This window comes from Sapajus apella, unplaced genomic scaffold (genome assembly GCF_009761245.1).
Source record: "Sapajus apella isolate SASKATOON/1434 unplaced genomic scaffold, GSC_monkey_1.0 scaffold43, whole genome shotgun sequence".
Taxonomy (NCBI): domain Eukaryota; kingdom Metazoa; phylum Chordata; class Mammalia; order Primates; family Cebidae; genus Sapajus; species Sapajus apella.
In genome coordinates, this window is record NW_022436983.1 from 6,046,543 (window position 1) to 6,074,495 (window position 27,953).

The 27,953-nt window shown below is 50.4% G+C and overlaps 2 protein-coding genes across 3 annotated transcripts in view; one reads left to right on the forward strand and one right to left on the reverse strand.

The window, feature by feature from the left end:
* Nucleotides 1–16,565, forward strand: part of CLCN6 (chloride voltage-gated channel 6) — a 40,358-nt gene extending 23,793 nt beyond the window's left edge. Inside the window, exons 10-23 of one of the 2 annotated variants that reach the window (XR_004275828.1) lie at nt 620–752; nt 2,002–2,115; nt 2,355–2,521; nt 3,071–3,197; nt 6,799–6,925; nt 7,164–7,317; nt 7,477–7,636; nt 7,725–7,831; nt 9,192–9,378; nt 10,547–10,704; nt 10,917–11,039; nt 11,847–11,954; nt 12,051–12,176; nt 13,617–16,565. Coding sequence is in view for 1 of the 2 variants with exons in the window: in XM_032300416.1 (XP_032156307.1) it covers nt 620–752; nt 2,002–2,115; nt 2,355–2,521; nt 3,071–3,197; nt 6,799–6,925; nt 7,164–7,317; nt 7,477–7,636; nt 7,725–7,831; nt 9,192–9,378; nt 10,547–10,704; nt 10,883–11,039; nt 11,847–11,954; nt 12,051–12,176; nt 13,617–13,697 (1,906 nt within the window). In the remaining variant the exon portion in view is untranslated. Of the gene's footprint in view, nt 1–619; nt 753–2,001; nt 2,116–2,354; nt 2,522–3,070; nt 3,198–6,798; nt 6,926–7,163; nt 7,318–7,476; nt 7,637–7,724; nt 7,832–9,191; nt 9,379–10,546; nt 10,705–10,882; nt 11,040–11,846; nt 11,955–12,050; nt 12,177–13,616 lie in introns of both variants that reach the window. The other variant, XM_032300416.1, reaches the window with a different exon arrangement.
* A 2,248-nt stretch (nt 16,566–18,813) lies between these two features.
* On the reverse strand, nt 18,814–20,534 carry NPPA (natriuretic peptide A). The gene is made up of 3 exons (XM_032300423.1): nt 20,023–20,534; nt 19,579–19,905; nt 18,814–19,098 (listed from the first exon to the last, which is right to left on the reverse strand). The coding sequence occupies exons 1-3, from the start codon at nt 20,143–20,145 to the stop codon at nt 19,087–19,089; spliced, it is 462 nt and encodes a 153-aa protein (XP_032156314.1). The 5' UTR covers nt 20,146–20,534; the 3' UTR covers nt 18,814–19,086.
* Nucleotides 20,535–27,953: the final 7,419 nt, after the last annotated feature.

A 27,953-nucleotide genomic window follows, 5' to 3' on the forward strand; every position in this document is an offset into this window, starting at 1 on the left:
ACCAAGAAAGGCCGCAGACAGGCATATTCACAGGAAGGCATTTTGTATTTCCCAGTGATTCACCTGGTCAGCGACCTTCCTGGGTCAGAAGGTGCTCTTAGACTTTTTACCCCTGTATGAGATGTGTGTGTTACTGACATGCACACCTTGTAATAAAGCTCTTTCAATCAGAGACCCAGTTTAGAGTCATGGACCACCTTCTCCTCGTGGTAGTGCTCCAACTTCTGCACATACCCAGCAGAAGTTTTTACTGATGCCGGGGTTTTCTGGAAGGAAGATCCGGTGGGAACATGGTGCTGCAGTGATCGCACCAATCTTTGATCTGCCCCCTGAGCTGGGGCTGAGGTTCTGGGATCACAGAAACCACAGATGTCAGGGGCTCCTGTTCCCAGACGAAGTAGCTGCCGTGCTGGAGGGGACTCTGGTGCTGAGATGTGTGGCTGTCAGGTGAGCACGCTTGCGGCGGAGGCTGCCTCACCAGGGACCTGCCCTTCCAGGATCCCTGCCCATTCATTCATAGGCATGAAAGAAAATGTTCATGATAAGGAAGTCAGAAACCGCCTTCTGTGGGCTGAGGGCTCTTTATTGGATAACCCATCTCTTTCTCTCCTCTCCTTAGAGACAAGAGAGACTTTGTATCAGCAGGAGCAGCTGCTGGAGTCGCTGCAGCTTTTGGGGCCCCGATCGGGGGTACCTTGTTCAGTCTGGAGGAGGGTTCGTCCTTCTGGAACCAGGGGCTCACGTGGAAAGTGGTGAGGAGGACCTTCAGTGAAAGCCACCACCCAGACTTAACTACACAGCCCCTAAATTACTCTGGGTGTCCCTTATTTGGTACATGGAATGGTAGTTTTGATGAGACTGGGGGGACCAACTGGATCAGAAACAGCTTTGCTCTTGTGTGCATGACCTGTACCTTCTATACTTCTCATTTCAGTACCCTCTCCATCCCCAAACAATAAACCCCAAATCAAACTGCTGTTATCCCTTTTTTTTTTTTTTTTTTTTTTTTTGAGACGGAGTCTCACTCTATTGCCCAAGCTGGAGGGCAGTGACACAATCTCAGCTCATTGCAGCCTCTGTCTCCCGGAATCAAGCGATTCTCCTGCCTCAGCCTCCCAAGTAGCTGGGATTATAGGCATGTGCTACTGTGCCCAGCTGATTTTCTTATTTTTTTTTTTTTTTTTTGAGACGGAGTTTCACTCATGTTACCCAGGCTGGAGTGCAATGGCGCGATCTCGACTCACCGGCAACCTCCGCCTCCCGGGTTCAGGCAATTCTCCTGCCTCAGCCTCCTGAGTAGCTGGGATTACAGGCACGCACCACCATGCCCAGCTAATTTTTTGTATTTTTAGTAGAGACGGGGTTTCACCATGTTGACCAGGATGGTCTCGATCTCTTGACCTCGTGATCCGCCCGCCTCGGCCTCCCAAAGTGCTGGGATTACAGGCTTGAGCCACGGCGCCCGGCCGATTTTCTTATTTTTAGTAGAGACAGAGTTTCACCATGTTGACCAAGCCAGTCTTGAACTCTTGACATCAGGTGATCCACCTGCCTCAGCCTCCCAAAGTGCTGGGATTACAGGCATGAGCCACCGTGCCCAGCCTTGTTACCCTGTCTTGATGAACCACCTGATATGAAAATGTGAAACTGGCTGTTGTCCTAAAGCAGGAAGTGACGGGGCCTGGACTGGAGCCCATCTCCTCCCTTGGAGCAGGGCGTCCTTCCCTGTGCATTGAACCTTCCTTTTGGTGCAAGGTCTGGTCTGTAAAGGCTCCAAATAGGCTCTCATAGTAGAGTAGGCTGCTGGAATGGAAACTTCCTAAAGCCCGATCTAGAGTTGGTCACACTTGGGGCGTATCTACTGCAGGGGTTACCAGATCCCTGTACCCCGATGTGGATTCTGCAGGTGTCTACGTAGATTAGTGGGTACCAAGAGGAAGGGTCGGGAGAGTATGGCATGCCACTCCTGAACCTTCTTGTCTTTTGTCACCTCTCCCCTAGCTCTTTTGTTCCATGTCTGCCACCTTCACTCTCAACTTCTTCCGTTCTGGGATTCAGTTTGGAAGCTGGGGTTCCTTCCAGCTCCCTGGATTGCTGAACTTTGGCGAGTTTAAGGTATGTTTTGTCCTTTCCCCCAGGATTTCTAATTTGACCCATGAAAATTTCCTCTTAAGTGAAGGACCAGAGAGAAGTGAGCAGAGGGCTAGGTACAGCTTCCAGGGTGCATCTCGCCCTTTAGGCTCCGCGTGCGGGAAGGCAGCCCCACTCTTGCTTCTGTCTTCTTCTCTTCTCTCTCTTCCGGTTCTCATGGCTGCTATGGTTTTTCTCTCCCTCTCCATTTCCCCTTCTCTCAGTGCTCTGACTCTGATAAAAAATGCCATCTCTGGACAGCTATGGATTTGGGTTTCTTCGTCGTGATGGGGGTCATTGGGGGCCTCCTGGGAGCCACATTCAACTGTCTGAACAAGAGGCTTGCAAAGTACCGTATGCGCAACGTGCACCCGAAACCTAAGCTCGTCAGGTATCTGCGCAGTCGCCTCCCCCAAGCCTGCGGTGGCTCCCTGAGCTTGGTGTGGGCTGAGCCATCTCTCCCGAGAGCAGACCGTGCCTCCATGGCTTTGATTTATCATCTAAGATCGAGAATTTAAACATGGCCACGCGTTTGTTCTACTTGACAGGCCAAAGGGCTGACCCAGTTTAATTTATGTCAGAGTTGCTGGTTGACTCCCAGCCTGTCCTGACTTGCCACTCAGACACATGACAAGGTCAGAAGCGTCACCGTGGCCCTGCCGAGTGGCATGTTCTCAGGAGACTTATAATGGAAAGCCATTTCATTCCTTGGAGAGAGATGATGTGGACGTAGCAGCCCATTTTAACTGCCCACTTTTTACGAACAAATTGCTGGAATACAGCAAATCACTGATAGATTCTGTACACGTGTGGACTGACCTGGGCTGCTGTGAATGCTCTTTGGGGAAATTGGGGTTGGGGGTAGGCAGGGTTATATTCTGAATTCCTGAAATCGGAGCTTCTTTCTGTGGCATTATAATAGCTGTGCTTTGCCTTCTAGAGTCTTAGAGAGCCTCCTGGTGTCTCTGGTAACCACTGTGGTGGTGTTTGTGGCCTCGATGGTGTTAGGAGAATGCCGACAGATATCCTCTTCGAGTCAAATCGGTAATGACTCAATCCAGCTCCAGGTAACCCCAGTGCACCTACTACCTTTATCCCATACCCACGAGGAAGAATCCTGAAATGCATGACTTTCCTCTGTTGAGATCTAATAGATATATTGGGTTCCTCCTTCCATACCCATACCCGAATGCTAAGAGATACAGGAATTTGTCGTCATCTTTTTACTCAAGAGAAGGTGTACCCCAAATGCCCTCTGTCTTTGCCACTTCTGTTAACAACTCTGGCATCACAGAGGGGAACTCCTCTCTGTTGAACAAAATTCATGGGAAACAGCTACTCGGGAAGGTGACAGCAAGGTGCTTTCTGAGCCCCAGTTACTCTTCTACCTCCCCTCACCTGAAGGGGCCACGGCTCAGAGGCTTAGCACTCACCTCATTGCCTCTGTGGCTATGCCAATCACTCTTGAGATGAGAGGAAGAAATGTCTGCATTAGGGCAAGGAGGCTTCTCTCTTCCCAACATCCTCTGCCTCTTCCCGGCGTTGGGTCCTTTTTCTCTCAATGCTATTGAGAGAATAGGTGCACCTATTGAGAGAAAAAGTACAGAAGGAGCCCTTCTGCATTTCTCCTTTTTCTCCTTCGGGGGGTGCGGTATTTTCCAGAGGCTTTCCCTGAGGAGCAGGTCCCATAAGGTAGTCCAGGGAGCTTAATCCACCCTGTGTTTTTTGGTCTAAGCCAGTGGCTCTGAGAGCTATACCTGGGCTCAGTGAGTCAGCTAGATGTGTGATTCCAGCCCTTGGATACAGACAGGTGAGTGTTCTGTAAGTGCCGTTGGCCTTCCACATCCGTGGAATTACGTGGGGTCAGCCAACTGTGGATCACATATATTCAGGATGCAAAAAATAAAAAATAACAAGACAACAGTAAAAAACAATTCAAATAAGAAACAGTACAGTGTAAGTTATTTACACAGCATTTACATTGTCCTAGGGTATTATAAATAATCTAGAGATGATTTTAAAGTATATAGGAGGACCTACGTAGGTTATATGCAGATGTACACCATTTTATATCTGGGACTTGAGCATCCTGGATTTTGGTATCCATCAGGAGCGTGGACCCTATCCCTGGTGAATACTGAAGGTAACCACTTAAATCTCTGAGATCCCCAATTGGGGCCCTTAACTTGGAGGACAGCCTCTTCAGTGCCCACGGTTTTTTAATATATGCATACACACACACATTATGTATACACATAGTATATGTATTTATATATATATATATGTAAATTATTTGTACTTTTTTTTCTTTTTTTTTTTTGGTTTATTTTTGGGAGGGAGTCTTACTTTGTCACCTGGGCTAGAGTGCGTTGACACAATCTTGGCTCACTGCAACCTTCGCTTCCCAGGTTCAAGCAATTCTTCTGCCTCAGCCTCCTGAGTAGTTGGGATTACAGGCACCCGCCACACCGAGCTAATTTTGTATTTTTAGTAGAGACAGGGTTTTACCAAGTTGGCCAGGTTGGTCTTGAACGCCTGACCTGCCTTGGCCTCCCAAAGTGCTGGGATTACAAGTGTGAGCCACCGCCCCCATCCTGGTTTATATATTTTGAAAGAGTTAAGGGAAAAAAAAGAATATGCCACAGAGACTGTATGACACTGACCAACTCTAAAATATTTACTGTCTGGCTCATTATGGAAAAGTTTGCCGACCCCTATTACTAGTTATTCCCAAGCCCAGCTCGTTACCAGACAGATACCTTGATGCATGTGATTCAAAACATACAAAAAATGATTCTGTGCTCAGATAAGCTAAAAATTAAATTTGCTTCTTTATCTTTTTAGAGACAGGCTCTTACTCTGTCACCCAGACTGGAGTACAGTGATATGATCATAGCTTTCTATAACCTCAAATTTCTGGGCTCAAGGTATCTTCCCATCTCAGCTTCCCAAGTAGCTGGGACTACAGGTACATGCCACCACATCCAGCTTATTTTATAGACAGGATCTCGCTATGTTTCCTGGGCTGGTCTCAAACTTCTGGCCTAAAATGATCTCCTGCTTTGACCTCCCATAGTGCTGGGATTACAGGCGAAAGCTACAGCACCCAACCTAAATACGTTCCTTTAGTACAGAACTTCTAAGGCCTTATTCCAGTAAGTATTATAAGTGTTTGATGTCTTTATTGTGTACCAGATATTCCACTGAGTACTTTACATTATCTCATTTAATCCTTACCAGCACTGTGGTGGCCAGTAGCTGTACCCCCATTTGATAGATGAGGAGACTGAGGCACAGTGTGGTCTTGACCAACAACCTTCAGCCAGTCATATATAGTGAGAGGGTAGGTATTCTTGCCATTTTATAGATGAGGAAACTGTCACAACATGAAATACTTCTCCAAGTCACTAGAGAGTGGCAGAGTCGGAGACAAAGCCATCTGAGCTTGGAGCCTGTGCTCAGCTTTTAGCAGACACACTGATTTCCAAGAATTGCTAGGATGTTTCTCAATGCAGTTGACCACAGGACTCTTTCCAGAAAGCCTCCAGGACTGAACTTCCTCCAGACAGTTTGGGAAGTACTACATGTGATGAAGCCATCAATTCAGCTCATCCCCCGTGCACTCCACAACGCTGGGGTTCTGCACACGGCCCACCTGTGCCAGGTGCTGCCAGTCAGTGGTGCTATGCTGTTTCCACAGCAGCCTGCATCCCTTATTGCCCAGCACACTTCACCTGGCGGGGTCATACAAACCACCTGCTGGTATTGTCAGCAAGTCCATATAAGAGCATCTCCATAGCATCCTCAATAGAATGTCATCCAGGAGAAACCAATAGTCTTGTTAACCTTTGTAATAACACTCCGTATTTGGAGGCACAGCGATAGGTGTGAAGTACAGCTTTGTACCGTTGTACACTGTCAACTAGAAAATAACACAGCACACTTGAAACACCGTTGCCCTCTAGCAAGTCAGGTAGAACCAGGATCCCATCTTCCCACAAGAATGGTGGAACGATGGCAAGAAAACGAGGCCTAAAATATGTAGAAGTAGAAATAGTCTGTTTTTCTGTTTGGGTTCTGTTCCCCAGGTGGGGCTTAGGAGGAGAGGCAGACTGAAGGACTGGGTCTGCATTCCAGGCATTGGTGGGTTTTCTTTTTCAGCAAATTTGGGTGCTTTTTTTTTCTTTTTTTTTTTTTTTTTTGGTAGCAAAATCAAAGGCTTTTTCCATTTGGAAGCAGAGTTGGGGCTTTCGGTCAAGGGGTGCCCTGGACTTTCCTCCTCAGATCCCTGTCGACTCCCAGTCACTCGCTCTCACCTGCTTCATCTTCCCTCCAGTCCTAAGGCCCTCAGGACAGGCTTCCAGCAGCATCACTTACAAAGTTAGCACCAGGAAAGGAAGCAGAGCCAAACTCACGGTGAATCAGTCATAGTGACATTTTCATCATGAGTTTGGATGAGCAAAGGCCCTCATCCCGATTCTTCATCTGTGCATTTGAATGTAAAGAACACACTTGCGTGTGTCGCTGCCATTGGTAGAGATCTGTTTTTGCCCTGTTTGATTGATAGGGAAAGCTGTTCAGCCACCTGTTTGGGACCCAGCTGGAGACATCCCACTTGAAGACTCAGTCAGGTGTCCTTGTGCTGACTTTCTGATTCCTTCTTCTTAGGTCACATCAGAAGACGTGAATTCAAGTATCAAGACGTTTTTTTGTCCCAATGACACCTACAATGACATGGCCACACTCTTCTTCAACCCCCAGGAGTCTGCCATCCTCCAGCTCTTCCACCAGGATGGTGGGTATCTGCGCTACAGCCCATCCCTGGGCAATTGCTATCATCTCAGACACAGCCAGCCTTGCCCTTCATTCTGAGCAAGACCAGGACTTCTTTGTAGTGCCCATCCAGACAAAAGATCGGTTTCTGCCTCCAGTGTTAGAAGGGGAGCCGGCGTGGGGTATGGGCAGACCCGGTAGGTCTGGTGGGCCTTGGCAGGCATCTGGTAGAGGGACTCAGGTCGGTTCTTCCCTTGCAGGTACTTTCAGCCCCGTCACTCTGGCCTTGTTCTTCGTTCTCTATTTCTTGCTTGCATGTTGGACTTACGGCATTTCTGTTCCAAGTGGCCTTTTTGTGCCTTCTCTGCTGTGTGGAGCTGCTTTTGGACGTTTAGTTGCCAATGTCCTAAAAAGGTATTCTGTGTGTACGTGTGTGTGCAGGCGTGCGTGTGTTCATGCGTCTGTGCCTACGCATGCATGAATGTGCACAGGCACAAGAGTGTGAGGTCTAGGTCCCTCCTACAGCCTGCCAGAGTGACTCAAAGCCATGTTCTCGGTGTTTTCCTTCACTAGCTACATTGGATTGGGCCACATCTATTCGGGGACCTTTGCCCTGATTGGTGCAGCAGCTTTCTTGGGCGGGGTGGTCCGCATGACCATCAGCCTTACGGTCATCCTGATCGAGTCCACCAACGAGATTACCTACGGGCTCCCCATCATGGTCACGCTGATGGTGAGTACACTCCCTCTAGGCCTCCGTCAGACTCAGGGCCAAGTTCACCCCACAGGACCTATTTTTAGGTCTTCCTTTTGTGTTTCAGGTGGCCAAATGGACAGGGGACTTTTTCAATAAGGGCATTTATGATATCCACGTGGGCCTGCGAGGCGTGCCACTTCTGGAATGGGAGACAGAGGTGGAAATGGACAAGTAAGGCCATGATTTTGCTCATGTCCCAGTTTCAGAATGTGCAAGCTCTAAGGCCTAAGGAATGTTAGTATTAGGGTAGGAAACAGTAGCTCACATTTCTTGGGCTGAAGGAAGCAGCACACCCATTCCTGAGCCTGTGTGAGAACGTGGAGCAACCCATGGGCTGGGGGCTGAGGGACAGGGAAGGGGACATGGGCACTGCGGGGACTGCAGTGGGGGGCCGCTTCATGGTGGTTTGGCTCCCATGGCATTCCAGTTAGATATGAGGTGAGGTCTCTGGATCAAGTTTGTGATGTGATCGAATGTTTCAACTAAGGGTATGCCAAGCCCCAGAAGTGAGAATAGCCTGTTTCACATGTGCCCACCAGAATGCCCTACTGCCAGCCGTGATTATTCTGGGCATAATCACCTCATCACCCCCCTACTAATCCACAGGTACCCTGGGCTTTCTGTGTCTAGCTAGCAGGCAAGGCCCTTATGGCTAACGCAGGGGCCAGCAAGCCGTTTCTGTGGAGGGCCAGACAGGAGGCTGTTTTCAGCGTTCCAGGCTGTGTGGTCTCTGTCACGACTACTGGACTCCGCCATTGCAGCAGGAAAGCAGTGAGCACGATGGACTTGATCTGTGGGCCATTCCCTGATCTAAATGGGAACCCAAATGCTGTTGTTGTTGTTGTTGTTATTATTTTATTATTATTATTATTTGAAACAGGACCTCACTCTGTTGCCTAGGCTGGAGTACGGTGGCATGATTATAGCTGACTGCAACCTACGCCTCCCAGGCTCAAGCGATCCTCCCGCCTCAGCCTCCTGAGTAGCTGGGATCACAGGCGTGTGCTACCACGCCTGGCTAATTTTTAACATTTTTTATAGAAATGGGGTTTTGCTGTGTTGCCCACTGGTCTCGAACTCCTGGGCTCAAGCATTCCGCCAGCCTTAGCCTTCCAAAGTGCTGGGATTACAGGCATGAGCCACCGCGCCCAGCCCAGATGCTGTTTGTAAATGCTGCAGTACAATGAGCAGTACGGGGACAGCATGAACAGTGTGCTGCCGGGCGCTGGCGAGGGCTTGGCCAGCCCCTGGGCCAGCAGAGGGGCTTCTTGGGAAGGGGATGTTGCTGTTGAGCTAAGGGATGAGCCAGGGCCTACTAGCATGACACAGCAGGACACGGAATTCCAGGCAAGGGGAACAGCATGTGTGAGGAGATGGAAGTACAAAGGAACACATTGGGTTTGAGGAAGAGCTGGGGCAGTTCAGAAGAGCCCCCAGTGTGGTCTGAGCAGGGATGGAGAGCCAGCATAGCTTGCTCCCACGGGCCTGCAGGCGCTATCACAAGACTGGATGGCTTCCCCTCCTCCCCCAGGCTGAGAGCCAGCGACATCATGGAGCCCAATCTGACCTACGTCTACCCGCACACCCGCATCCAGTCTCTGGTGAGCATCCTGCGCACCACGGTCCACCACGCCTTCCCGGTGGTCACAGAGAACCGCGGCAATGAGAAGGAGTTCATGAAGGGCAACCAGCTCATCAGTAACAACATCAAGTTCAAGGTAAAGAAAATGGCATGAGAGGAAAGGTAGGTGAGACTCCAGCGGTCCCCCATTTCACGTGGCGTAGTGCTTTGCCCACCCCTGGCTGGGGTGGAGTTACTGGCTCTCAGGGGAAGTTAACACTATTCTCATCACATGTGACAGGGAGGGCAGATTTGACAGAAGGGGTGGCGTTATCAAGCCATCAAGACTTGTGTTCGTTCTTGCCGCAGTAAGCATATGGACAGATCTGTTTTTCAAGTCCGCAGCTTTCATGGTTTATTTACTGTGTTAAGAGTATCAGGGAGGCCGGGCGCAGTGGCTCACGCCTGTAATCCCAGCACTTTGGGAGGCCGAGGCGGGTGGATCACGAGGTCAAGAGATCGAGACCATCCTGGTCAACATGGTGAAACCCCGTCTCTACTAAAAATGCAAAAAATTAGCTGGGCATGGTGGTGCGCGCCTGTAATCCCAGCTACTCGGGAGGCTGAGGCAGGAGAATTGCCTGAACCCAGGAGGCGGAGGTTGCGGTGAGCTGAGATCACGCTATTGCACTCTAGCCTGGGTAACATGAGTGAAACTCCATCTCAAAAAAAAAAAAAAAAAGAGTATCAGGGAGAGTTCTAGAGATGTGAGCAACAGAAATGGACTTGGACCTACTTAAGAAAGAGAAAGAAATCCATAGGAAACCTCAGGACTGTCAGGTCAGGAAAGCTGAAGGGCCAGAACCCGTGTGCTGTGGGGACCAGGAGCAGGGTCTAGCAGACACCCCTTGGGTACCAGGAGGAAGGAACATTGGCCTTGCGTTCCTCCTGATTCCGATTCAGAATCCAGGGAGAAGGAGCATCCCCTTTTCTCACTTGAGTTGGGTGCCACTCCTTGGCTTTGGGAGCAGGCACATTGATTGACAGTTCTACCAAGACAGGCTATAGGAGATGGGTTGTTCCCCTCTGGAGAATCAAGCTGCTCTTCCCAGATCAAAGGAAGCCATGGAGACTGTAGCCAAGTCCTAGGGTTCAGGCACCTTTGAATCCCCAGCCCCTGAGCCACTCCTTTGAACCTCAGCCCCTTTAAGTTCCTGCACCTGGATCTGCCTCTGACCATCCCTGTCACCCAAATCCTTAAGCGCTGTCCATGCTGCTCTGTTCGTTTGCTCACGCTCAGTAGCCTGTGGCCTCCCCACCCACAGAAATCCAGCATCCTCACCCGGGCTGGCGAGCAGCGCAAACGGAGCCAGTCCATGAAGTCGTACCCGTCCAGCGAGCTGCGGAACATGTGCGATGAGCACATCACCTCCGAGGAGCCGGCCGAGAAGGAGGACCTCCTGCAGCAGATGCTGGAGAGGAGGTGAGAGCGGGGGCCCCAGCTGCCCGCAGGGCTGCACATGGTGGAGTCAGCCCTTGGCTCAGATGTGAGGTGGCTCCTGAGTTTCCTGGGAACGTTGGATAGGGAGCAGGCTGGGAGCATGGATGAGAAGTGCTCCTGCTGAGGGTATCCCAGGCAGCATCTGGTTTTTGTGTAACAGATACACCCCCTACCCCAACCTATACCCTGACCAGTCCCCGAGTGAAGACTGGACCATGGAGGAGCGCTTCCGCCCTCTGACCTTCCACGGCCTGATCCTTCGGTCACAGCTTGTCACCCTGCTTGTCCGAGGAGTCTGTTACTCTGAAAGCCAGTCGGTAAGTCTCTCCGATGCAGAAACCAGCCAGGCCAGGCCTGATGAAGCTTGAGAGGTTGGGCGCTGCCCGGCGGGCCACGGACAGTGCCATGGGGAAAGCTGAATGTGAGGCAAACGGTGCAGAGTGGAGTTAGGGGAGTAGTCGCCACAGCCGGGTGGCAAGAAACAGCAGCAGTCTGTTCCTTCATGGTTCAAGACCAGAAGTACAAAGTTTAGGTGTCACCAGGGCAGCGCTCTCTGGGCTCTGGGAGAGGAGCCGCCCTCACCCCTTCCTGATTCACGGGAGTTGCCTGCAGTCCTTGGTGCTCCTGACTGAAAGCAGCCCCCATCCTCACCTCTGTTGTCACACCAATCTTCTCTCCTTTCCCCAAATCACTGGATTTGGGGCCCACCCTAATCCAGCATGGGCTCATCTGAGCTCTATCACATCTCCAGATGCCCTGTTTCTGGAAAGGTTGCATTCATAGGTACTAGGGCTTAGGACTTGGCCATACCTTTTGAGGGGGGATGCATTCACCACCCCGCCCCAGCCACTTAGCACTTTTCTTACTTAAACTTCCAGGTAACCCATTTGCATCTCATGAAGGAAGGAAGGGAGTACAGAGAGATAGGGGACTTGCCCACAGTGTGACAGCTAGGACCTGGCCACGGACTGGGCGTGACTGGAGAGCTCTGACTGGAGTGTCTGCTGCTGCCCCGCCTCCCTCGGGCCCGGGCTGGGCAGATGCAGGCACCAAGGGAGGGGCTCCGGGCTGACCCTGCTGGCCGTTGCTGCCCGAGCATGACAGTGTCTTGGTTGGAATTGCAGAGTGCCAGCCAGCCGCGCCTCTCCTATGCCGAGATGGCCGAGGACTACCCGCGGTACCCCGACATCCACGACCTGGACCTCACGCTGCTCAACCCCCGCATGATCGTGGTGAGAAGGGCCCCCTGGGCCTGTCCCACGCAGAGCTGCCCCTTCATGCTGTTGGCGTCTCAGGCAGCCGATGACACGCGTGTGGTCTCTTTGCAGGATGTCACCCCATACATGAACCCTTCGCCTTTCACCATCTCACCCAACACCCACGTCTCCCAAGTCTTCAACCTGTTCAGAACCATGGGCCTGCGCCACCTGCCCGTGGTGAACGCTGTGGGAGAGGTGAGTGGCCCGGGGCCTGCCCCCACCTTCAAGAAAGGATACCCCAGCCAGACGCTCTTTGTGCATCCAGGCTTCTCACCAGTAGTGAAGGCATCCCATCGGGAGGGGAGAGTTTGGCCGTACACTGTGGCTTGGAGCGCCTCTTGGCTTCTGTGCGCTTGGGACCCTTTCTCCTGCCTGCCAGCAGATGGCACCGCGTCCTCCTGGCTGTCCTTTCCAGCCAGAGCCCCACCTCCACGGGTCTGTGTCTTCCTCCTGAAATGTTCTTCACTCCAGACCACATGTTCTTTGGTTCTCCACCTGTGTGGGGATTCGCGCATTAGATGAGAGTATTTCAAGCAAAGTACTTTGCGCTTTACAAAGATCAAACACTTAGTAATTATTGCTGCAAACTTTGCTTTTTTCTTTTTAGAAATTTGTTTTCTTATTACACAAATATTATTTCACTGTAGGAAAATACAAAAACACTTATAAGCAAAAAACAAGCGGAAACCAAACCGTCGTCCCTACCCTGTGGGTCGCCGTGGTAACTTTTCAAAGCTACCCTCTCAGTCTTTTGTTGTTGTGGCTGTTGTTGTTTTGAGACAGAGTCTCGCTCTGTCGCCCAGGCTGGAGTGCAGTGGCACGATCTCAGCTCACTGCAGCCTCGACCTCCCAGGTTCAAGCAGTCCTCCCACCTCAGCCTCCTGAGTAGCTGGGACCACAGGTGTGCGCCACTATGCCCAGCTAATTTTTGTATTTATGGTAGAGATGGTGTTTCACCATGTTGCCCAGGCTGGTCTTGAACTCCAGAGCTCAAGTGATTCACCTGCCTCGGCCTCCCAAAGTGCTGGGATTACAGCGTGAGGCACCACGCCCTGTCTCAGTCTTTTTTCTGTGCAGCCTGATCCTGGCATCTGTAGTGTGCTCTTACACAGGTTTTATGTGTCCTTTGAAATGTAATTGCCAACCACACTGACAGAGTCCTAACATCATTTATGACGTGGATTTGGGGTTCCCAACAACAGTGACACGTGGGAACCACTTAACCAAATTACTGTCACAGTGACTCTCATAGGTCACTTTACAAGGTCGTGAGTATGAGGCGTGGCAGGGGTCATAATCTCAGGAGACTTCAAACCCCCTTCCATTGCCTGTCTGCAGCAGGCTGGTCATGGTGGGAGCTGAGCGCTGAGCACGTGCCCTGTGGAAGGACATTTTAGTTGAGATGGTAGCTGGCCCAGGCCCTGTTTGGAGCTAACCTTGTCCCCTTGGCCTCCAGTGTGTGAGCCCTCATTATCTGTTTATCCCAGTCAAGCTGTGTCTGGCCCCGCACTGTCCAGGCCTGGTCCGCTGTCCCGCCACATTCTGTGACAAACTAACAGGGTGGCCCCTGTCACTCCTGTTCTCAGAGCGGGTTATACCCTGCAGGTGACTTGGGCCTTCTTCTCCTTGCCCTAGATCGTGGGGATCATCACACGGCACAACCTGACCTATGAATTTCTGCAGGCCAGGCTGAGGCAGCACTACCAGACCATCTGATGGGCCAGCCCACCGTCTCCTGGGGCTGCCTGAGGAGGCAGCTCATGCTCACTCCGGCTGGCACAGCTGGCTGGGGCTGTTCAGGGCATGGAAGATTCCCAGTCACCCACTCTCTCAGAAAACCTGGAGTCATTGGACACCTTGCTGGTCAGAGGTCCTGGGGGTGGTTTTGAACCATCAGAGCTTGGACTTTTCTGACTTCCCCAGCAAGGATCTTCCTGCTTCCTGCTCCCCATGTTCCTACCTTCTAGTGTTGGCACAGACCCACCCCTGGCCCCACCAAGCTGGAACCAGAGGTGGAATCAGGCGGACCGTGGGCTGCACTCCGAGCGGTGTTCCTGGCCGTCTTTGCTACCTTCCTCGAGATCCCGGCTGTTGCCTTAAATGTGTGAGAGGGACTTGGCCAAGGCAAAAGCCGGGGAGACACCAGTTACAGCATTCAGTTGATGCCAGATTTAGGAATCGAGCGCTGAGAAAATTCTCCGCATTCCAGAGAGGCCATCCCTTATTCAGGATTCCTAACTCCATATCTTTGCTGGTTTGTTTTAAGGGAAAGGTTCTGCTTCCTGGGTGTGAGCAGAGGCTCCTGTCTTGCCCCTGTGGTTTGACTCTCCTTAGAACCACCACCCACCAGAAACACAAAGCATTAAAATCACACTCATAACCTCTGGGTGATATATCTGATGTTACGATCAGATTTACATCTACCCTAGTTCTTAACATTACCCCTTTATCTCCATTTGCAGATTTTTCCTGGTCTCCGAGTAACATGTTTCTATCCTGATCCTTTTCATTTCCTTAAGTTTTGATCTCCATCTTCATGATGGAGCAGCCAGAGCCCGGAGAATCTTGGCATCACCCACCAAAGTTAGCTAAAAGCAGGGCACTCCTAGATGAAACAGCTTTACTGAACTCTGGGGAATGGTACCATTGATAGAAAGGAAGCACTTCTGAGCCAGTGACCGCTAAAAGGTACGTGCTATGATAAAGCGGATGGCCTATTCGAGGAAGAGGGTGTCCGAACCTCACAAACACCTCTCTCCTCCCTGCACTAGCCATCCCAAGCTTACATAAACAAGCCCTTCAGGAGAGTCTCCCACGCCGCAGGGAGGGTGCGTGGGGAGGTTCTTCCTGCCAGCACGTGCCCGGGAGTTTCACATGAAGCATGGGAACCAGCCCTGTTGTTCAGTGTTGTCATTCTTCTCCAGGCTGGCCAGCCCCCTCTGACTAGGCACCCAAAGTGAGCATCTGGGCATTGGGCATTTGTGCCTATCTTCCCCTACCTTCTACATGCCATCTCAGTCCCAGCCGGCATCCCTGGGGCAGACGTGCTTTGGCTCAAGATGGCCTTCATTTACGTTTAGTTTTTTTTTTTAAACGTTGAGGTTGCCCACGGGCCCCGGCGCCTGGCCCTGGCAGCACAGCTCTCTCGGGCCCAGCCCTGGGCAACCTCCTTGGCCAAGGCTACCTTTCACCCTGGGGTGGGCATCAGTCCTTTCTCTACCAGTCCAGGTCTTGCACTCAGCACACTCTGGGGAATAATTCCACTCCAGAGAGGGGGCTGCTTCGAGTTCTTTTCCAACTGACTGTGGCCCTTTCCGTTTTCCCCATTTTCTTATCTCTTTGACCAAAATTACTTTGACTTCTAAATGTTTCTGCCTTCCAGAATGCACCTGACATGTGAAATGGGGTATGATACTCCCAGGAAATAGTATAGGACATCACAAGGACCAAAAAGGCAATTCTTATTTAAATGTGTTCGGCCAGCTGCCACTGTTTTATGGCAGTGTTCAGAGCTTGATCACGTTATTTCTTCATTTTACTAAAAAGGAAGCCAATTGTCCAAGTCAAGAGAATGGTGTGATCAACTGTCACAGACACTTCATCCCCTCTCCCCGCCCCTTCCTAGAGTTGGCAGAGCTAACGCCCTGCAGGAGGACCCTGACCTCTGGAGGGCCGGATCAGCAGCCGCTTGCCTCGAGGCTGACCCGGTGAATGTTGTTGGAATTCATCCCTCGTGCCCATCCTGTTGTGTTTAAGTCACCAGATATTTTGTTCCCATGAGTTTAGTCCAGAGATAGACAGTAGAATGCAAATGCCTCCCTCCCCTAAACTGACTGGACGGCCGCCAAGGAGGCCCCAAACCCAGGCCCCATGCAAAGGCACATGGTTTCCTGTTCTCCTCTCTGCATCTGCCCTTTCCAGATAAGTCCAAAGACAACAACTTCTCCACTCGTGACAGTAAACTGTAAGCCTCGCTCCTTCCATTTCTGTCCATTAGAAACCAGCCTTTCAGCATCTCACCCATTAGCAGCCCCACTACCGAGTGCTAAGGCGCCTCAGTCAAACAGATCCTTGGATGGGGATCCTGCGGGTGGCTAGAGGTGGTGGTTTGTGTGTTCGTCTGCAGCTCGGCGTCTCGTGGCTCCTAGGCGAGATGATTGGGGAGCGGGACTGAGGGGTCCCCGGCCCTGGCTGTGGGACCTTGTGCCGTGGGATGATTTGCTCATGACCCTGATTAACAGTTCCCAGCTGGAAGGGATACTTTCTGGACCCAGCCCTCTGTATGACATTTGTGATGCAGAATTATGCACTGACATGACCCTGGGTGACAGGAAGGCCTCTCCAGCCCCGCAGTATTGACGTGCAGTATTGCCCCACGGCTCTGCGGACCTTGGCTATTGCCACTGTCGCAGCTTCCTTTTTCTGTTTGCACTGTTGGTTTGTATGATGTGAGCTAATTCCACTATGTATATAAATTGTATTTTTTTTAATTTGTAAAATGCTATTTTTATTTGAACCTTTGGAACTTGGGAGTTCTCATTGTAACCGTAACATGTCAGAATAAAATGTCTTCTGTCTCCTTTAGCCTTTTGTCTCTATGCTGCTCTTTCTTTCAAGGGGTACTTGGTTTTTATTTCATTCCCCCTGTTTCTGATGTGTGAAAATTACACTAGGATGTGGTTTTATAGTCTCAGAGCTCTCCCTATGCGGCTGCCCAGCAGGGCTCTTCATCCACGGAAGTCCATTTCTCTGTACCAAGCAGCGACCTTAATAAGAACGGATTTCATCCTGTGGGTCTTAGTAGAAGTCAGCAATATCTGTTTCTCCCTGATGAGCACCCTTTCCCATCCTGTCCTCTAGAAACCATCTCCTCCTGCTAGCAACAGCGTCCTGGAGCAGCAGATGGGGAATCCATTCTATTCTATTAGGAATTTTCCCCACAAGCAGATGCCCTGATGTCCAACCAGAAGAAGTGAAACTGGTGATGGGTCTGGAGAGGTAAAGACCTGTGGCCAGCTTCTGTCACTGCCATCTGCCATTGCATTTTGGTTGCTTGCTTTTGGTTTTGCAAGAAGCAGGGCCTCTGTCTCCGTCTGATCTGCTTCGAATCATCATTCCATCAGGGACAGAAACAGTTGCAGTCAATTCAGGCCCTGCATCTAGCCCCAAGTGTTCTGGAACTCCTGGGGGCCTGTGTATTTGTCATTTCTATTCGATGAGAACTCCCTGTGTTATGGAGACGCCTTGGGAATGGGCCCAGCTGCTACTTCCCCTGCTGGCAACTCATAACACCGATAATACCGTACCAGACCTCTGGAGCCAGGTTTGGGCCAGCGCTGTCTCCTGTCACTCTTAGCTTCATCCTTGTCATTCTCTGTCTGCCTCCCGGTTTCTGCCCTTCAGTGTGTAAAGCCCAGATAGGGAACATTTTGACTGGAAGTGGTTAGAAGCTTTCCCCCCACCTCCACCCCCTCCCAGCAGTTCACTGGGAACCTCCCACTTTCCTCTGCAAGGAGCAAGTTGCCACTTCGTTTCCTCTTTTCCCAATTTCTGGACAAGACCAAGGCAATTTGACCAACATTTAGGGGACATCAACTCAGAGTGACAAAGGGGCATTTGCCCTCAAAGAGCTTGCAGCCTAGGGACGTAGACACAAGCGATTGCACACTGGCAGCTCATGTTGTGTGCTATTATTACTGTTGCATGTGAAATGCTGCCTGTGAAGAGACTCATTGTTACTGGGCATGAGGTATCAGGGAAGAAGTGGTGCTCACATGAGCCTTAAGGAATGAGTACAATGTCCTCGGGAGGACCAGAGGAAGGAAACCCAGGTGAAAGGAACAGGAGAAATAAGGGCACAAGGGCACGTGTGGGTGTGGGGTGTTGGAGTGCCGTAGAATCTGATAAGGAGGGTGGGGTCCATGGGGTAACAGGTGGGAAGACAGGTCACTCTGTTTAAGGTGAACTTCAACCCTGGTTTTTTGTGCTCAGAACAATACCCTTTTCAGGAGCAGATAGAAAAAGCCTGCATCTTCTCCAGTGGCTCTTATCTTAGTAAAATACAAGCCCAGGCCCTTTGGACCCGAATTAGTCAAAGACTATGGCTATTTTCTAAATACTTGTTAGCACACCGAAGGCACATAAACTCAGAGTTTGTCTGCATGGCAAACCTGTCTTCACTGGGCTCAGTTTTTATTATATTTTTGAAACAAGTCTCATTCTGTCACCCAGGCTAGAGTGCAGTGGCATGATACCAGCTCACTGCAGCCTCCACCTCCTAGGCTCAAGCCATCCTCCCACCTCGGCCTCCCAAATAGCTGGAACTACAGGTGCACATCACCACGCCTGGCTAATTTTTTAATTTTTTTTTTTTTTTTTTTTTTTGTAGAGAAGGGGTCTCACTCTATTGCTCAGGCTGGTCTTAAACTCCTGGGCTCAAGTGATTTGCCCATCTTGGCCTCCCAAAATGCTGGGATTACAGGAGTGAGCCACCATGCCCGGCCTGCTCAGCTTTTAAACTCAACACTCTGCCTACTCTTTTCAAAACTAAAAAGTACCATTACCTTCACTGTAGCATCTCGCTTGAAACGTATCAGAGAGAATCTAAATACTCTCATTTTCTGAATGTCCTCCTCTAAAAACAGCAAAAACCCCTGTCACCAAAAACCACTGGGGGTGGAATTTGAGGCCTCCCCAACGACCCACAAAAAAAGAGGGAGAAATGAAGAAGAAAAATTGATCATTTGTTTTTCTCTAACAAAGAGTAAAATGACAAGGAAAATCAAGCTGAACTCTCCCTGGAGACGGAAGAAACCACACCAATGCGGGCATCTGTCTTCTGTCCATGGTGCTGAAATTTATTCACTTCCAAACCACTTTCAGTAATAGGTGAGGTTATACCTTAAAATTTAATGCATGGTGTGGGAGAGGCGAGGAAGCCACAATCAAACCACTTCATCTACAGTTAGCATAAAATATGAGAAGTGTTGACAGGAAGCTGCAGCTTGGATGGGATGATCACAACTCCAGGGCAATGAGATGACACGAAGTTGCAGGAGAGACCCCAGGGGACAAGAGTCTCTTGCCGTCTTGTCCTCCCTGGCTGTTATCTTCGGTACTACAAAGAGAACACAGACATATCTGGCCTGGTGACCTGGCTGTACTGGAAAAGTCAGCTTCATGTATGAGTGTGCCCACCCTCTGAGCTTGATTACTGACCACCTTCCCACCAGCCCCCATTTCAGCCTGATGACTCTCTGAGCTTCATGAATTGATAAGCAAGTTACTCAGCAGAGTAAATGTCACTTAAGCCCTTCGGGATCTTGCAGTTCTGGAGAGGAACATGAACTGCTAATCAGCCACGCAAAGATAACTTGGACCTATGAATATTTTAATTTCCCAGCGCTAGTGGCAGTCACTTTATTTTTTTTTTTAGCATTTTCTCAGCAGACTGTAGCTGAGGATGATAGATGGTGTGTCCTGATACCTATGGGGCACTCACGGTGTTGGGGCAGAAAGTTCAGAGGGAATAATTCCTGCTAAAGGTGTCTCCCAATAGTGTTCGTCCCATCCCATTTCCATCCCCAGTTCCTCTTACCCGGAAGCTGTTACAACCCAGTCCGCTCTGGGCTCCAATTCTGTCCATCCTGCCCCCAAAGCAGCTGGATCTCCGCAGGCTCCGCGGGGCAGCAAGCAAAGCCCTCAGCTTGCTTTTTAGGAGAGCAGATCGATCGGAGGAGTCCCAGGGGACCCGCCCGAGGGCACCCCCATCTCTCTGGGCTGGGCTGACATCCCCAGTCCAGGGAGGTACCTCAGGGAGGGGGCTGAGGGCAGCCCCTGCTTCTTCGTTCTGCTCACTGAGCACTTGTGGGGGCACGACCTCATCTTCTAAAGGCATCTTTTCTTCCAAATGGTCCAGCAAATTCTTTACACAAGGAAAATACAAGGAAAGGGACAAGCCTCATTGACTTGGAGACAAGATGAACGAGAACAGCACCAAAAGCCCCCTAGCCCCAGACTGCACCCACTTTCCTGGCCCTACCTTGAAATCCATCAGGTCTGCATTGGACACGGCATTGTACACGGGGTTAGCTCTGGTCTGACCTGGAAGCTGGAATGCCAGGAAGAGGAGGAAGCTCACGGTGACAGTGGAGAAGGAGCCCATGCTGGTGTAGTCAAGGAGCGATCCACTGCTTGCTGCTGTCTCTCCCCTCTGGTTCCCCTCTGTTTCCCCTCTCTTGGCCTACGTCCGTCCCTGTCTCCGAACTGCCCAGCGCCTCCTCTTTTTATAGTCCTCCCCACTCTTCAAGCACGCAGGAGAGACAGAACCCTCCCCATTCTGTCACTTGCAGCGATAAAGCAGCTGAGTGAGAAGCCAGCAGGAGATGCCCTTTTAAAGTTATCATCCCACAGGGCTTGTCACAGCCCCTCTGCCTTGGGCAGCCCCAACAGCCCCCCAGACCCTCCGCTGCAAGAGCCGAATTCTTGCTGATTTGACTCAAGAGGCTCCCACTTCAAAGGTGTGGGAAGAGCAAAAAAGAGTCCTTGGTTATCTCACCGCCACGCCTCAGGATTCTTTCTCTTCGACACTGGTACCCATGCAGGGAAACAGAGGGTGACATTTGGCTGGTGCCCAGCTCCCCCAGGCTTGTCTGTGGCTCAGCTGTCAGGGCCTCCAAATAAGGGTGGAGAGGAGAAAATGGCAAGCAGCCAGCAGCCCAAGACAAATGGGTCCAGATGCTCAAGCTGGCCTCACACCTGCCTCATCTGCCACGTGGCCTAAAACAAGGCTGCCCTCATCCCTGGCTGTCCGTTCCTCTACATGGTCAGGTGAAAGGGAGTTATTTGTTAGAATATGAAGTCAGCCAAGAACCAAATGTGATGAAGCTCCCAAGAATTCAACCCCCAAACAGAAATATCAAGAAAAGCCGGGGGGCACAAGCATCCTCTCTCTAAAGCTCCTCCTCCTCCACGTCCCCTGTGACCCTCCTCCAACATGCTGAGGGGATAGGCTTTGAGAACGCAGCCAATTTCATTTCATCTCTTGCAGTTTATAGATACTCAGACTTGTAACGGCCCCCTGCCCTTCCTGGACTTGTGCCCATTGCCACTTGGTCAATGAAGGGAGAGAGGTGGGAATGAAGGAGATATAGTCAGTTTCCCTCAATGCCCTCCACCTCATTCCCTGAGGCTAGGCAAGTGACTGAGCCACCAAGGTCACAATCTCCCTGACCCCTAAAAGAGAAATAACAGGCAGCGAGTCTGTCTATGGTGTTTGTTTTTTGTTTTTAGGTTGTTTTTTTTTTTTTTTTTTTGAGACAGAGTCTCACTGTCACCAGGCTGGAGTGCAGTGGCATGATCTCGGCTCATTGCAACCTCTGCCTCTCGGGTTCAAGCGATTCTCCTGCCTCAGCCTTCTGAGTAGCTGGGACTACAGGCATGTACCACCATGCCCAGCTAATTTTTGTATTTTTAGTAGAGATGGGGTTTCACCATGATGGCCAGGGCAGTCTCAATCTCTTGACCTCATGATCCACCAGCCTCAGCCTCCCAAAGTGCTGGGATTACAGGAGTGAACCACCGTGCTGGGCCAAGTCCATCTATGTCTAATGAATGCCCTGTTTGCTAAGCACTGAACTCAGTGTTAGCCCTTATCATTCAATACAACGTATACTGGGGGAAAACACTAAATTTGAAGGGTCAAGAGACCTGCACTGTAGCCCAAAACAAACCAGTTGCATACATCTTCATGGCCTTATTTTCCTTGTGTGTAACATGAGAAAGAATGTAAAAACCGGCTGGGCGCAGTGGCTCATGCCTATAATCCAAGCACTTTGGGAGGCCAAGGTGGGTAGATCACCCGAGGCCAGGAGTTCGAGACCAGCCTGGCCAACATGACAAAACTCTGTCTCTACTAAAAATATAAAAATCCATTGGATTTTGTGGCACGTGCCTGTAATCCCAACTACTAAGGAGGCTGAGGTACAAGAATGGCTTGACTGTGGGAAGCAGAGGTTGTAGCGAACCAAGATGGCGCCACTGCACTCCAGCCTGGGCAACAGAGTGAGACTTGGTCTCAAAAAATATAAATAAATAAAGTAGAAACCTTCCCTGCCTACCTTGCAGGGTTGTTGGGGAGCCCAGGTGAGCTGAGAACGTGTGAACACGCATCAAGTGTGCAGTGCTGAGTCCCTGCAAGATGGCCATGATAGTTGTCGTTATTGATTGCTTATAGCATGCCCGGCACACAGCTGAGAGCTTTTGGAAATGATTTTATTTTGATCACCATCCCCAGGCAGTAGATATCATTGTCCTTACTTACAAAGACACAGAACTGAGCCTGAGAGGCTATGCCACTTGCCCAAGGCCACTAAGTGCCTAAGTGGCAGAACCAGGACTAACTCCAGGTCTGACATTGATGTCCGTATCTTAGTCTGTTTCACATAGAGTACAGCCTCCTCACCTCTTAGCTGCATTCCCCAATTAAACCCTCATTCCCTATCTTTCAGGTGCTCCAAGGGAGGTCCTTCACCTTCCCTGTGTCCCTGGGATTATAGCTTTTTGTGTGCTTACCAAGTCTGTGTGTGTTCGGCTGCTCTTCTGATCTATCTCTACAGCGAATGTGTTTTAATCCACTCTTTGGAAGCTCAGAAAATGTGTGTTGAGTGACCAGCTCTGTCCTGGCCAGATCTGTCCCGAGCTGTGCTGACCTCATGATTGACTAGGTGGTCAGGGTGTCGTGCAGCCATAAAGTTGGAAATCAGGGCAGCAAGTGGCCAGAGGTCACAAGAGGCATCCAGGGTAATATTATTCTAAGACAAGACAAAAGGGACCCTCTTTGGCTAGCCTTGGGGGATGTGTGTTCAGGGGGATCTAATATTTCACGGCATGGTTAGAAGCAGCCTGTAGGAGTGAGAGAGAAGAAAAGTAACAGACACAGATTTGGCGATTGATTTGGGTCAGCCAAGCTCAAATTGAAATCTGATATGGGTGCAACTCTTTTTTTTTTTTTTTTTTTTAATAAAGATAGGGTCTTGCTATGTTGCCCAGGCTGGTTTCGAACTCTTGGGCTCAAGTAATCCTCCTGCCTTTGCCTTTCAAAGTGCTGGGATTATAGGAGGGAGCCACTGCACCCAGCCTGAAATGGGTGCAATTCTAAGTAGGAGCTTGCGGGGCAAAAACCTCTCATATCCTGACGAGTCCCTGGAATGTGCTCACAGCTTAATTGCTCGGTTGGCAGGGTTATTATTAGCAAAGAGGATCCAGCGGGCACCCTCAGTGGGGGAAACGCATGCTGGTGCTGCGTGCGTCATGCTGCCTGTCTCCTGGAGATGCCCTTTGAGATAGGCCTTTGATATGAGCAGGGACTTCCGTGGCGATGCTGCTCCTCTGTCCTGAGCCACTGCTGAAGTCTGCAGGTAGCCCAAGGAGAAGCGGAAGTCCCATCCAGGGTTCTAGAAAGAGAATTCCAGAATTTGCCCACCTCCTTTTATTAAAATCACTTGTCCTTTTGCAGAGTGAACCTGCAGTGGGACGTGAGTGTCGTCTGTTGAGTCTCTATTAGCCAGGCTTTTTTGCAGGGTGCAGGGAGGAAATGGATATTCAGTTGTGCTGCCCTGAGGGCTTTGAATAGAGCCATCATCTCCTGCACTATCAGAGCCCCGCGAAAACACAAACATCCTCAATGGCACTTGTTACCCCAGATCTTATTAAAGCGCAAACCAGAAAGCGGCTTGATGTAAAATTTCTCTTCATTTCCATGCTCCCGCTCAGCCTCGGGGGATGAGTGTGGGGGGGATCTAGTATTTAATAAGGTGGTTAGAAGCAGCTTGTGGGAGTGAGAGAGAAGAAAAGTAACAGGCACAGAAAGCCAGGCCCACCCCCATCCCCACCTCTCCCACTGACTGAAAACTCAAAAGCCCTTTATTTCCTTATCACTGGAAAGATGTCATCTTAGTCATATGATGGGTGGAGCACTGCAAATGAATGGGAGAATTCAGAATCTGGGTGTTACCAGCTTCTGGCCCAGAGTTTGGCTTCATGATTCTCCAGGGGGATGCTGTGGGCTGCGGCAGGGAGCCCCACAGTGTGCAGTGTCACCGGTGTGCAGAGCTGACACGACAACCCCAATGCATTCATGGCATGGTCCTCTGAGACCCAGATGGTCCAAAGCAGAAGCCCCAGTTGGGAGAAATTGGTGAATACTTAGGGATGATCACTGCTGACTTTGAAAATGATATTTTGTTTCTTTGGTATAATATGGAGATCACTAGGGGCTGAATCTTGGGGACAGTTTCCCCAGAAAACAAAGCCCAAGGCAAAAGTTCACTTGCTGAAGTTTTGTGGGGGTTCCTATTCAAAGGAAGCAAGAGTGAAGGGGAAAAGAGTGAGAATGTTTTAGTAAACTACTGCTGAGTAACAAGTCACCCCAGACTCAGCACTGTGGCTCAGGCCTGTCATTCCAACACTTTGGGAGGCCGAAGCGGGAGCATCACTTGAGCCCAGGAGTTCAAGACTACCCTGAGCAACTTGGCAAAACCCTATGTCTCCTAAAAATACAAAAAATTAGCTGGGTGTGGTGGTGCATGCCTATTGCCCCAGCTACCCTGGACGCTGAGCGGGGAGGATCACCCAAGCCCAAGAGGCTGAGGCTGCAGTGAGCCATGACCAAGCCACTGCACTCTAGCCCGGGTGACAGAGTGAAAACCTGTCTCAGAAAAACAAAAGCCGTGCATGGTGGCTCACACCTGTAACACTAGCACTTTGGGAGGCTGAGCAGGAAAATCTCTTGAGCCCAGGAGTTCAAAAAACAAAACAAAAACCAAGTCACCCCAAACCTTAGCAACTTCACACAACGCGCGTCTATTCCCTCATCGTCTCTGTGCTCTGTGGATCAGGGATCTGGCCCTACTTGGCCTGGGACCGCTGGGCAGTTAAGGCATTGGCTGGGGCTGCAGCTGTCTCAAGGCTTGGCTGGGGGAGGATGTGCTTTCAAGCTCACTCCTGCAGCTGTTGGCAGACGCCGCAAGTCCTCACTGGCTGGTGGCTGATGCCAACATCAGTTTCTTGCCACATGGATCTCTCCATGGAGAAGCAACTGCCTTCTATTAGGTCCATAGAGAAAGAGAGAGAAGTTATGAAGAAGCCACAGTATCTTTGTAACCTAATCTCAGAAGTGACATCCCATTCTTCATGCCGTGCTGCTCTGTGTCCCTTAGAAGTGAGTCTTGGGGCCAGTCATGGTGGCTCACACCTGTAATCCCAGCATTTTGGGAGGCTGAGGTGGGCAGATCACAAGGTCAGGAGTTCAAGACCAGCCTGGCCAATATGGTGAAACCCTGTCTCTACTAAAAACACAAAAAGTAGCTGGACATGGTGGCAGGTGCCTCTAGTCCCAGCTACTCAGGAGGCTAAGGCAGGAGAATCACTTGAACCTGAGAGACGGAGGTTGCAGTGAGCTGAGATTGTGCCACTGCACTCCAGCCTGGGTGACAGAGTGAGACTCCAAGAATCTATCTCAAAAAAAAAAAAAAAAAAAAAAAAGTGAATCTCTGGGTCCCACTCACACTCTCACTTGAGGCCAGGAGTTCGAGACCAGCCTAGCCAACATGGAGAAACCCTATCTCTACTAAAAACACAAAAATTAGCCAAGCATGGTGATGCATGCCTGTAATCTCAGCTACTTGGGAGGCTGAGACAGAAGAATCGCTTGAACCCAGGAGGTGGAGTTTGCAATGAGCCGAGATCGCACCACTGTACTCCAGCCTGGGCAACAGAGTGAGTGAGACTCCCTCTGCAAAAGAAAAAAAGAAAATATTTTCTGAATGACTGAATCAATGAGTTTGCCCTCCTCCATAGCTATCTGAGTGCCCATCACTGCACTTTTCCTCCCCAGGCCCTTGCAAGGAGGCAGAGCTACGCTCTGAGAAGGAAGTGGGCTCTTCTCTCTCCCCTGAGGCAGAAAGAGCCAGAGCGGGAAGCCTGGAGTGGGGAGGCCAGTCAGGAATCTGGTGCTGCAACGTGGGCAGAAGTGGTGAGGGCCAAACCCAGGAAGGGAAGGATGGGGTGCAGGAGATGCTATGAGGTAGGAGGCGGTGGGCATAGTGCCTGCTTTGGGTGGTCCAGCCAGAGAACAGAATCAAGGAAGATTCCAAGGCCTCCATTCGTCAAGGGCGGGGCCCTGCAGGAAGGCGGACTTACTTGGGAGTGTTTTAGATTACGTTCTCTTGAACCGGAGACAAGGATTCCAGTATTAGTGACCGATCTTGGAGACAATCCCAGGAAATGTCAGTGGAGAGTGGGGAAGTGACGCAGGAAAAGTAGAGGTCACTACCTTATAGGTCCTTGTAGGAGGAGGAGGAGAGACACAGAGAGGGAAGATGGCCACGTGATGGTGGAGACCAGGTTGGGAGTGGTGCATCAACAAAAAAGTAGAAGTGACCACCTCGGTCAACAGGGACTTAATCCTGGCCGGGCGTGGTGGTTCACGCTTATAATCCAAGCACTCTGGAGGCCAAGATGGGCAGATCACCTGAGGTCAGGAGTTCAAGACCAGCCTGACCAACAGGGTGAAACCCCGTCTTAAAAAAAAAAAAAAAAAGAGGTACTTAATCCTCCTCCCACAGAGAATCCAGAACAGGTATAAGACACGTGCAGCCTGTGATTCGAGGGAGATGGGGCTCTGTTTTATTTTATTATTATTACTTTCATTTTTTAAACTTATTTTATCATATTTTTTTTTTTTTTGAGACAGGATCTTGCTCTGTCACCCAGGCTGGAGTGAAGTGGCAATTTCAGCCCACTGCAGCCTTGACTTCCCAGGCTGAAGTGATCCTCCCACCTCAGCCTGCTGAGTAACTGGTACTACAGATGTTCACCACCACACCTGGCTAAATTTTTTTCTTTGATTTTTAGTAGAGACGAGGTCTCTCTGTGTTGCCCAGGCCGATCTCGAACATCTGAACTCAATGGATCCTCCCACCTCAGCCTCCCAAAGTGCTGGGATTACAGGGCGTGAGCTGATGCACCAGGCACAAGCTGGGCCTTTAAATGCCAACTCCTGGCCAGGTGCAGGGGCTCACACCTGTAATCCCAGCACTTTGGGAGGCTAAGGTGGGAGGATTGCTTGAGGCCATGTGTTCAAGATCAGCCTTGGAAATGTAGTGGGACTCCATCTCTACAGAAAAATAATTTCTTTTAATTAGCCAGACACAGCAGCATGCTACTGTAATCCCTGCTACTTGGAAGGCTGATGTGGGAGGATAGCTTGAGCCCAGGATTTTGAGGTTGTGGTGATGAACTATGATCATGCCATTGCACTCCACCCTTGGTGACAGAGCAAGACTCTGTATCTATTAAAAAAAGAAAAAGAAAAAATGCTGACTCCTGCCAGATGTTGGTTGGGCACTGCACTTCCTGCCGACCCCAAGGAGCTGAGTGGGCTTCGGCTGCCAGAGAGAGTCCTTAGGCAGAAAAGTGTGGTGCTGCTGGATGAAAGGAATGATGTGTGTTGAAGCAGTAAGGTCAGGGGCTATGGGCCTCTGCCGAGGCAGAGACGGGGGAGCTAGAGGCAGGAGAGTGGGGACCAGCATCTGAGGGCAGATGCTGAGTTTGGTTCTAGAAACGCTCTGAGGAGCTGTACGGGGCAGGCTCCAGATCCAAGGGAGAAATGGATCACTTGGTGGAATAAGATTGATTATTTAAGCTAAGGCAGTAGATGAAAAATCCTAGAGAGAGGCTGAGAGCTACAACATGAACAAAGACAAATGACCAAGTTCATGACTTGGTTGAGACCCAGCTCTGCAGGAAGAGAAATGCAGTTTTTTTCCTTGCCACAAATCATTCTCAGAAGGGGCAAAGCAGCCATAAGAGGAAGGGAGAGGGGCTCAGCATTCCTTGAGACTGTCCCAGGTGCAAAATCGCTCACATGAGATGAAGCATTCAGGACCAACGCAGTCCTGACATCGGTGACCT

Excerpts from the sequence above, each read along its gene's own strand:
- NPPA (XM_032300423.1), bottom strand. The coding sequence starts at position 20,145 with ATGGGCTCCTTCTCCACTGTCACCGTGAGCTTCCTCCTCTTCCTGGCA. Across the intron at positions 19,906-20,022 it reads CAGACCTGATGGATTTCAAG|AATTTGCTGGACCATTTGGA; the intron begins GTAGGGCCAGGA and ends CCTTGTGTAAAG.